This window comes from Mesitornis unicolor, unplaced genomic scaffold (assembly GCF_000695765.1).
Source record: "Mesitornis unicolor isolate BGI_N332 unplaced genomic scaffold, ASM69576v1 scaffold11383, whole genome shotgun sequence".
Lineage (NCBI taxonomy): Eukaryota > Metazoa > Chordata > Aves > Mesitornithiformes > Mesitornithidae > Mesitornis > Mesitornis unicolor.
The window spans coordinates 274-11,477 of record NW_010172612.1 but is presented as its reverse complement, the minus strand read 5'-3'; the positions used below and the strand labels follow the sequence as shown (position 1 = coordinate 11,477).

The window sequence follows — 11,204 nt, the reverse complement described above, 5'->3', positions numbered from 1 at the left end:
AAAACTAAGACAATAAAGACAAATATGCTGAATTTCTTCTCCTGGTGTATCAAGTCTGCTGATATTGAAAACTGCCTCTAGCTCCCCAAGTACAACATTATTTCAGATACATTTCCATATTTACTTTAAGTGAGGTGCAAACGTCAGATTATACTAGAGATTAAAATCAAAAGCATCATCCCTGCAGTAACCAGCACACAAGACTGTAAAAGATACACAGCAAAATACTCTGAAAGCAATCTACAAAGCGGAGCAAATAACAAAGGACAAACAACAGAGAATAAAAAGAAGGAGGCTAGAAAAGCTAGACACAGAACAAAAATCATTATATGACAATATTGTGTCTTAGACAAGATCAAGATGACTTACCTCTAGGTCAAAATTCCTCATGCTGTTATTAGGTTTATATGCCAAGTAGGACAGTAAATTGGTTTATTGCTCCAGAAATTCTAAGTCTACATTTACTAGCAGATAATTATGAACGCGTCCACTGAATGAGTTATCTGCCAAAGTGATAAAGTGGCTCTGTTTGGCTTCCCCTTCGACATGCTTACTGTTAGAAAGACTCACCAACAGTTGTACCATCTTCACCCATAATGCACTTCATGGAGGTGATGATTTGCTCCACAACAGGAGGTGACATTGATGTTGCATACACAGCACTGTGAGAGTAAGTCCTGAGGTAATCAATCAGTTCCTAGCAAAACACAAGAGGCATAAGACATTGCCTTCCCAGCACTCAGAGAAATGCTTTATTGTCATGTCTTAACCACAACATAAAATGGGCCACCAAAAGAAACCTCTTCCAGAATGTCCTGGAAGAGAACAGGTAGCTCAAGGACTGATGTTATCACAGAATCACAGAATTGCTCGGTTGGAAAAGCCCTCTGAGATCATCACGTCCAACCGTTCCTGTCTACCCCCTAAACCATATCCTTAAGTACCTCATCTACCCGCTCTTTAAACACATCCAGGGATGGTGACTCCACCACCTCCCTGGGCAGCCTGGTCCAGCTTCTGACGACCCTCTCAGTAAAGAACTTCCTCCTTAGCTCTAACCTGAACCTCCCTTGGCACAGCTTGGTGCCCTTTCCCCTTATTCTATCCCCCATCACCTGGGAGAAGAGACCAGCACCCACCTCTCCACAACCTCCCTTGAGGTAGTTGTAGGTGGGGATGAGGTCTCCCCTCAGCCTTCTCTTCTCCAGGCTGAACAACCCCAGTTCCCTCAGCTGCTCCTCATCAGGCTTGTTCTCCAGAGCCCTCACCATCCTTGTGGCTCTTCTCTGAACACGCTCCAGAATCTCAACATCCTTCTTCTAGTGAGGGGCCCAGAACTGAACACAGCACTCGAGGTGCGGCCTCACCAGTGCCAAGTACAGGGGGATGTACTTGTACATACTTGTACTTATGGTACAAGTAAGAGCGAACAGCAGGGACATGACAACCCATAATTATGTCACAGGACAGGAGTGTGTGTTGGTCAAAGACAAATGCCTATGACAGACCTGCTTAGCTATCACCACCAGCATTGGATTGCAACAAGGTGTTTTCATTACTCGAGCTGTGCACAGGCCATGATTTAAGAGTGTTTATTTTAACAGTGGGAGTATAAAACAAATGAAATAGTGGGTAGCGGGATACATAGGTGCTTACGTATCACGCTCAGTATAACTGTTTCCCCACAAAAGTCTTCAAACAGGGGAAGAGGTCACAAAATATTTTCTCCCATTTATCAGCACAACATAAATAAAGCAGCAGGTGTAATTTAAGAGTGCTCAGCCTACCCCTCCTGCATTTCCCAGCTGAACACACCTGCTACATTTATCAGAGGGCAAAAGTAGGTCATATAGGAACAAAAGACAAACATACCACAGATCTAGGCTGCCTGTTATTAACTGTAACACCACCACTTCAAAATACTCAGACCACTCCAGCAAAATATTATAAAGACCAGTATGAATCGCAGGACAGATTCTGTCTTCTCCTACCATAAAATTAATAATGATGGCCCTGTAGACAGCACAAGCTGGGAACACATTATAGAAATGTTCTATTTTATATTGTTGTCTGCCTGGAGTCAGAGTTAAATGAAAGGAAGTTGTAAAGGGAATTTGAAATAAACTAGGTAAGAGGATTCAAGGCCTGTAACCTCTAAAGGAATCCCTCAAACAGTAGCTAAAACACAACTGCAAAGAACTCTTAGCTGCTTCACCTCAGCGCCAAGGGAGTTAATCCCAGTAGCTCACTACTTCTGGAAAAAGATTAATAGAGTGCTTTCCTTCGGAGGAGATGTCAGAGTAATTTAAATCCAACCGTAGTAAACTCCCAAAGAGAAACACCTGCAAGTGCCATTTCCATTTGGATAGACTGAAGTAATTGTCACTACTAGTATCTAAAAAAATCATTGTCCTGGTAGGAAAATGGTAGAATTTTACTCTCAAGGGTTAGAAGCCTCATCTGTGAGATACAATTGAGGATATGAGAAAGGGCACACATGCTACTGTGTACACCATCTCTCCCAAAAGCAGTACTAGCAGTACTTTCCAATAGAACGGAGTTAGTAGCCTAAAAAAACCCCAACAAAACCAAAACAAAATGGGAAGTGTCTTTCCAGAAAACAAACTGTTAGAGTCCAGAGGGATCCGTTCTACCAGCAAATCTAAGAAGGGGATTTTCCTTCAAACACACTGGAAAACTTCAGCTTTTGGCATTTTTCCTGCAACCCTTATATTCAGAAGTAATGTTAACAAAATCCCTGCTTCCCAGCTCCTGGAAGTTCCTAAAAAAATAGTACACCACTACTGTACATTCTGCAGAGGTCATTGCTGACCACGTGAGAACTCTACAATTCTGAGGTATTTTACTAGACTCTTCTCCATTGCAGACTTTCACAGTACTAGACAGTATGTAAAAGTATGAAACAAATGGATAAGTCAGGGTACTTGAGAATTAGATCAGTTTAGAAATGCTTAGTGAAGGACTCCCATCACCAGCCTGAAACAGCCATGAGATCCCCAGCTTTTTACCTTCTTGCCCCCAATGTATCCTCCAGCAGCTCCAAAGCTTTTGGTGAATGTTCCCATCATAACATCCACATCTTCAGGATCGAGTCCAAAATACTCCACTACACCCCGGCCACTGGGACCCAGGGCACCTATACTATGAGCCTCATCAAGGTACAGGTAGGATTTGTACTTCTTCTTAAGGGCAATCACTTCAGGCAAACGGACTATGGATCCCTCCATACTGTTGAGAAACAGAAATTCAGTGTAAGTTGATTTAATGGTTGAGGCCTCCTTATAAGCTTTCTTTCCTTCACTCTTTCAGTACTTATGAACACAAAATTTGCTAGACACATTGTGTTCTGCAGAGATTAAAGATAACTTCTCCTCGCACCTGGGGCCCAGATCTCTACTTTCCCCCCGTTTAACATCTCTGGGATGCTGACACACACACTAAATAGTAGCAGCAAGGGTAAGTTAAATGACTTTAGTGACAATTGTATAAATGAATTATCTTGTTTCTACTTCCACCCTAATGTCAATATTCTGAACTGACATCTACTTACCTGTTGTTTTTGAGAACTGACTAGGAGCACTCCAAAACACCCATTTTGTGCTGAAAGTAACCATGATTTAAATGCCTGACACAGCTCAGCCTACTACATGCTCCTACTGACTCTCAGCAAAAATGTTCAATTTGCGCAATTCCATTCACACCATAGCATCACCTGGTGAGCACAGAAAGAATGGAATGGACAAGCAATTTAAGACCTCAGCTCTGTTGTAACTAATCAGTTCAGATTAATTAATTTCTATGCTCGAATCGGGATGTGGGAAGCATTGTGACAACACCAGGTGCAGCTACAGCACTAGCAACAGAAAGTCCAGGATGTGAGACACACACAGCTCAACTTAATTCGCAGATGAGATTAATGAAATAACTACGAAGTGAACATATTCATAGCTTGATTTGGCAAAGGAACTCAAACACTAAGCAGCTAGATCTCATGTGGAGGGTCTTAGGAATATAAAGAATAGTTTGTACCTGTATATTCCTTCCACCAAGATAAGAATTTTTTTCCAGGGCCTCCGTGTACGAGGTTGCCCATGCACAATAGCATCTTTGAGCAGCTTCTCCAGGCTTTGCATATCTGCACCAGAAATTACTGTTAAATGGTACCAAAACAGCTACTAGCTTGAGCTTTGACATGACTAAAGACAGCAATACTCCAGAAATGCACAAATTGCTCCAGTGTGGAGGACAGACCATACATAAGTCAATAAGCATGGGCTTCATCTAGCTGCAGGCCCACAGATGAGATTAAAGGGAAAGTGTGAATGCATGAACTCCGAGGAAGAATTTCATCGTCCTAAGCTAAAAGCACAAGTTAGAGCATTCAGCACAAACAGCAAATAAGGAAGGAAGAAAAAAACCCAAAAGTTTCTCATCATAAGAAAAAGAGAAAGCAACTTAGGGAGTAAGCGTGTCCTTGCAGATTGAAATAACTCAAAAAAGAACAAGCAAGCTCAAGGATAATCAACTAAAGATAAGGAGAAAATAGACCAAAGGACAGGACAAGAAGGAGAGCAAGTGTACTTTTTTTACTACTTTGTTTAAAATTGAAGGGACTGGAGGTGTGGAACAGGAAGCAATCAAACCAAAAACAGAAAAGGAAGGGAAAAAAAAGAAGCACCAGTATAGGAAAGAGCACAGTGCTCAGCATATCAGAAACCAGACAGATGAAGCTGTTAGTAGCAGTGTGTTCTGAAACTTCACTAGCTTTGGCTATGAACACTTAACACGATCCTAGGAGACCTGACTAACGTGAGCAAATAAATCCACATGAAATCAGTCCTGAAAAAAACAAAAAAAAACCCCTGAGGAAAGCAGTGGAGATGGGAGTAATCAAACCATAACAGCTAAAGTGCTGAGCAAGAGACAGATATCAACACTAGGGCATGGAAAAGAGCAGAAACAATCATGAAAAGAGGACTGGTAGACTAGGGCACTTGTAGCAGCAAGAGTTTGTGAACGAGAACCAGACTAGACATTATACAGCAAAATAGGTCAGTTAATAGCCTGTTAGAAGACAGCTAATGCTCAGAAAAAGACAAAGATAAGAAATCAGCAGTGGAGTCCCTGCCTCCAACAAATCTCTCAAGGAAGAAAAGAAAGTTTAGTGCAGTCAGGGAGAACAACGCCAATATCAACTTCTGCTCTGACCTCTCAAGAGAGAGGGAAAGACTGGGAACCAGGCCTGATCTTAATAAAAAGGATAAACTGCAGAATGAGGCAGCAAAAAAAATGGAAACATTAAATGTGGATTTTAAAGGAGATTTTTAATTTTTTCCATAATTTCTAAAATGCGGAATATGAATGAAGCCATTAACAGCTCAGAAAAATGAAGTTAACTAAGGCAGTATAGAGTATAACAAGAGCAGGATTGAGAGCACACACAGAACCATGAATCGAACAGCATCTTGACAGGCCAAGATCATTGCTTGCATTTTTCCTTCCAGTTCTGATCTGTCGCTCCATTCTTTCCCAGATCCCCACCATCTGTAAGGTTTCTAGAACATCCCCCAGTCTCCCCATTGCAAGTTTGTACCCCATTCCCACAGGTCATCTATTCTTCCTCATCATATCAGAGCTTCTAAATCCTCCTCATACCCAGAACTAAGTTTGTCACCAGTGTTCTCTGAAATTCTGCAACTGGATGCCAAGTTCAGAAGTACGTCTGTTCAAATAGAGAAGCTGAATGGAAAGCTTTTGTGATCTTGCCCAGCAATCGAGATTTATGAAGAATGAAGGAAAAAAATAAATTACTGAATGTTCCAGTAAACTCGACACTTCTGTAAAGAAAATAAATCAAAAAATAGAGAACAGAAAGAAAGAGCACAAAAGAAACAGTGAGCACAGCAGAGGATCCACTATCAAGTGGGACAGAAAGGAAAATAATTGCAGCCACCCAAGCTTTGCTGTCACCATCACCCACTTCAAAAGAGTCATCATGATCTCAGAGATTGGTATTATAAAGAGTATAGGAGCAGCTGAAGAATGACGGTAGTGGCTTTATCAAAGACAACCATGTACTTCTTTCACTGAGAATAAGTGAAGGAGATCCTAAGTGTTTTTAATCCAAAAGTTATTCTAATACTTCCTTTGGAGGAAGTCAGAACCAGTAAAGTGAAAATTCTGTGTATTTTAGAGACAAATACTTAAAGCAAGTAACTCCGTGAAATTAATCTATGCTTCACATCCCAAAAATTCCTTTTGTACCACATTGTACCAATGCGTGGCTGTTTAATTTAGCCAGGACATCTGCATTCACAAACTTGAAATACTGTAGGATCATGTCAGCATCTGGTCCTAAAATTGAACTTCCTTATTCCCCAAATTGTAACCTAGACCACTACAAGATTGCATCACTATGTGACATGGACTGTTAAAAAAGAGTCTAATCACACTGAGCTATCCAAGTAACAAGAAGCCACACTAAAACATTAGTGCCCCTAGACTTGCCAAAGGGCAGCATGTTCCTCTTCATATGCAGAAAGTGTAACTCAGAACAGGTTCAGGATAAAAATGTTATTAGTTGAGACTCAAGGTATAAAAAATATCCAATTCAGGATGATAAAATTCTCAGTAGCAGCAGTCTTCTGACCTTTCAGGTAACCAGTAATTGATTTCCTTGCACGAAATTGGATTTCCAACTATTAAAAGACAGAAGAGACTGTATCTGATCTATAGCATCTGCAGAAAGGCAGAGTCCACCATCTGATACTTACTGTTGTGCTTAAAGATTCGAATAGTTGCTCCTGACAGTCTTGCTCCAAGCACTAGTGATGCATGATTCAGTTCATCACTCAAAATCAGACAGCCCTGAATTAGAAGGGGAAAGAGGAAGATATTGAAAAGGTTATGTTTCACAGCCAAGCATATAACACCTTTCAGCTCTGAACTGCTCAGAGATCATTTAAGAATAAACCCCAAAACACTTCCAACAGGAATGCAGCTAGTCCAGACAAGACTTGCCAAGAAAGGGTTTGCAGCCTTAGTATGGCAAATACAAATACACAACTGCTAACTGAAAGAACCACTTAAGTTTCCCTTTCCCTGAAAGTCCTGCAGCTGAATCTGCCTGAATAACTCATGCTGATGATTAGTACAGGTAAAACAGAGCAGAGCAGAGCTTGCTGCACTTCACTCAGCAAGTCCACACTGGTGCTGGGAAACAGGCCACCAAAGTCCTCGATTAAAGACCTTATCACAAAGCTGCATTATTTCTTACATTAGGAGCTAAGCACTGACTAAACCCATGTGTGCTCAGTGGCACCACAGGGGCTAATGTTCTTTAATGAACTATTAAGTACTTTGTAGATGGAGGTAACACACAAGAGACAGGAAAATAAAACTGTGGCATGAAACTGAGAAGCTTTCTGAAGCCATTAAACGTTACATTGATTTTTTTTTTTGCTTATTTAAAAAAGAAGATATATCCTTGGACAAATATCAAACCAGGATACGTTTGTTTTGAGAGCAGCAATGATTACAGGTCAATAGCTGATAATGCTGAACATTCAGTCAGTGTTATCACTGCAGACTACAGTGATGCACATTGGGTGACCAGCTTGTAAGAGCACAATAATATTTCTAAATAACCTTGGCCCACTCCAGTTACAGTGCAAATCAGCTGCAACTCTAGAACTCACTAAGTTAAAAATTCAGAAAACATGGCAAGATGCTGAAGATTTGACACTAAACACATGCTCATTCTATGTTTCTCTATTAACTGGTGAAGGGAAGAGTCAAGAGCATTTCTTCTCTGCAATGAGTTACTAGAAGGGACTGTAAAAAGCATTGCCTACAGTTACACAAGGAGGTGTCACAGACAACAGAAGTATTTTCTCCACAACGCAGGAAATTTTGCACTAGAATTACAATGCACCTAGAAATATTTTACACCCTGGGAAAGCTCAAGCCTGGTTTTCCCTAGAAACTGTTCTAAATCTGAAGTGTTCAAACTGCTGTTACAAGGATTCACACTGCATATTTCAGAGGCTTTAGCATAAGAAGCAGAGAAATCTCCAACTGGCATTTGCCCTCTAGAACTACTGTACTAGACAAGGAGTATGTAAACTACAAAGGCCATTGCTGTTACACACTGCTGTAGCAAAACCTCCAGCACTAGTATCCTTCTTAAATGGTAGGAAGCAGGAAAAGTGATAGATGGAAAAAAGAAGAGATGAATAGTCTAGAAGTCGCTTCTCCCTAAAAACAAGTACAAGTTTTGGTAGAGAAAGAGGATTTAACAAATCTATGAGCAGCCTCTTTTCACCCCCCTGTAACAGAAGAGGACACTCAAATAGACAAAATGAATTAATTTAAAACTGAAGAGGAAGTAAAGAGTCTAGTACTGTCTGCCACTAGAGAGGGGGCAAAGGATCAAAGCAGCCACTGGTACAGAACAGCAATCACTGTCGATCATATCTAAAACTGAGTGCAATGATAAGACTTCAGTTGCATTTATCAAAGTTATATCTGGGAGAGAATCCAACAGCAGATTAACACTACGCTGCAGATCACACTACTGTTATCAAGAACAACATACGCCAGTGAAGATGAGAACCACCAGTTCATCCTACAAGGCACACATGGAAACTGAAGTAAACGCCACATTTTACCAAGAAGTGCTGCATACATGAATTGTGTAATGCAGTCCTGAGCACTTAATTTCACAAAATAACTACACGTGGAAATTAATTTGTTCTCTTACAACCAAAAAAAGATCCTTCAAGCACCGTTGCTAAACACTATTATTTAGCCTGCAGAGCTATGATGGAAAGCTCTGTGCTGAAGGCAGAACAGAATGCTGTTATTACAGTAACTACATTAATGACACTTACTCCAAAACAGGCAAGTTTCCAGGGTCTAACTTACCCTCAAATGGTCTAACAACTTCTGACTATGTAATCCCCAAATCTCACATTATCTGTGGTCTAGACTCAGCACACTTGGCACTGACTGTACCAGGCAGCTGACAGCTTGGCTGTCAAGAGCAGGTCTCTCCTGTTGAAAACTGCCAGGTGCAGAAAGACCTGTTTTATTGAGGCTTTAACTGTGCTGAAATACAACTTCCACTGTACAACTTCCACCTATACCTGTTTCCAGCATCTGCTTAGTAGAAACTGCTGTTAAAAATGCATAGTGAATAAAGATCAATTAGGTAAGGCTAATGAAACTTTTGAATTCGTTTTGCTGGCCAATGCTGATCAGATTATGGGGTAGAGTTGGATCCTAGGACAGTCAAGTCGTATTTGTTGCTATTAAAAGAGGATTCAGTAGCAGCACAAACCAAGGGCTAAAGGATTCCACAGAGCACAACCGGAACAGGTGGTCTAGTATTACATATATGTAAGTAACTTCATGCAGTGGTTTGTGTTTTAAGCTAATTAAGTTGCAATATAGGTGCTTAGATACAATGTAAATAATGGTTAGCTTCAAATCACATCAGTGACTGCCAAAGAAACTCCTCCTGGTCATTACTGATTCTATCTGCCAAACCTCCAAAAATCCATGTTCCAAGCAGCTTTGCACCTGAAAGTGTATGCAGGACACAGAGAGAGACACAAATAGTTGTAAAAAAAATGAGAGCCCAAGAGTTTAATCAAGCGTGGGAGTCTCTGGGCTTTACTGAGCTTTACTCTAACAAATCACTGCCAAACAGGCTGTGCATACACAGCCAAACGTGTACTGGGTGGTGCCAGAATTCAGGATTTATGCGAGTCCTTATTTGCAGACAATGAAGAAATCAAAAGTGCAGTGAGAAGCAACTTCGGGCAGCCAAAAAAAGCATTTAGTGAACATTCTGAACTGTGAAATGGTTCATTTGACAAGAACTCCCTTCTTCAGAGGAGAGCACTCTCAGTTTGGAGTATTCACCTTGAGTATAAGGGCACTTGTGGTGTTATGAGGCAGAAGGTTCTTACTACTTTATGTAAAATGCACAAAAACTAAGCAGTAAAGTTCAAATGTGAAAACTAAGGAGCCAAGTAAGGTGTCTAAATGGTATTCTCACCAGCTATTAAAGATATACAGTGGGATCCACACACACAGACAAAAAAATGAGTAACTTTGCAGTAATGGACAACTTGGACTGACTCACAACAGACAGAAGTCTACATAAATGTTTCTGACATGTCTGTTCTGAATCCAAAAGGGCTCACAGAAATCATGAATCATTTTTCTGCTGAAGAGAAAACTGGGGAGATGCGGGAAGACAAAGAGCAAAAAAAATGCAAGTAAAAGGTGTGTCAGAAGTAGCATATGTTGTTCAAAATCACAGCACTGCAGAGGCATTTGACTCCAGAAAGACTAGGTTTGAAGCACTGAATTTCTCTCTTCCGTTGGACTCAAAATGTCTTTCATTATGGAAAGCAACTGATATTTAAAATATAACAGACCAGAAGAAAAGAGCCATTTGTAGACAGTGCTGCTTCACAAATAAAACAGCATGCAAGAAGACACTGCAGCCAGTCAAGAAGAGATTCACCAGGAGGAAAAGTTGCTGGGAAGAAGGAGGCAGCAATTTGATAATCTGTAGATATCATAAGTGGAAGAATTTACAAAGTGATCTCAGGAAGTGGAAAAATAAATGAATGGAATAAAGTGAAAATAATTCACTGCTCAAGGAGAAGGAACTCCAGGACCAGTAGTATTAGGCTAACAGTGAAGAATTTTCAAAGACAGTAAACACTTCCAGTACATGCACTATTTTACTGTAACTAGGAGCTAAGAGAACATATACTTTGCATCACAAGATGCAAACAAAGAGCTCTCTTCCATTTCATTTTCCAATAACTAGACAAACCCACAGTTTGAGATGCAGGACACTCAGGCTGCACTGCGTACTCTTCTATCGGGCACACAGTAGACATCAGCAGTCTTCCCATTTGACTTTCTTTCTCTCTAAGTTTTTCTACTAGGATTTTGCTTCTTCAAAGGAAGGATTTTTCAGCTACTGCTCAAAGATAACGAATTCATTAAGTACCAACATACAATTCAGCTTATCTGTGTGTATCACCAACAAAGTAACTTCTTTGTGGCTCGAGAGCATCAAAATACCTTCAGCCAATGGACCTGTTAATCAGACACCATTTCATACATTAATGAGTAGCCTGAGGAAGCAAGTCTTAACA

At 40.5% G+C, this 11,204-nt stretch overlaps 1 protein-coding gene across 1 annotated transcript in view; it reads right to left on the bottom strand.

Moving 5' to 3' along the window:
* Nucleotides 1-570: 570 nt before the first annotated feature.
* The window catches only part of LOC104537541 (serine palmitoyltransferase 2), a gene marked incomplete at both ends in the record, with an annotated part of 10,901 nt that continues 267 nt past the window's right edge, over nt 571-11,204 (bottom strand). The window contains 4 exons of the mRNA XM_010180450.1: nt 571-697; nt 3,030-3,249; nt 4,051-4,156; nt 6,795-6,888. Coding sequence (XP_010178752.1) covers nt 571-697; nt 3,030-3,249; nt 4,051-4,156; nt 6,795-6,888 — 547 coding nt within the window. The remainder of the gene's footprint in view (nt 698-3,029; nt 3,250-4,050; nt 4,157-6,794; nt 6,889-11,204) is intronic.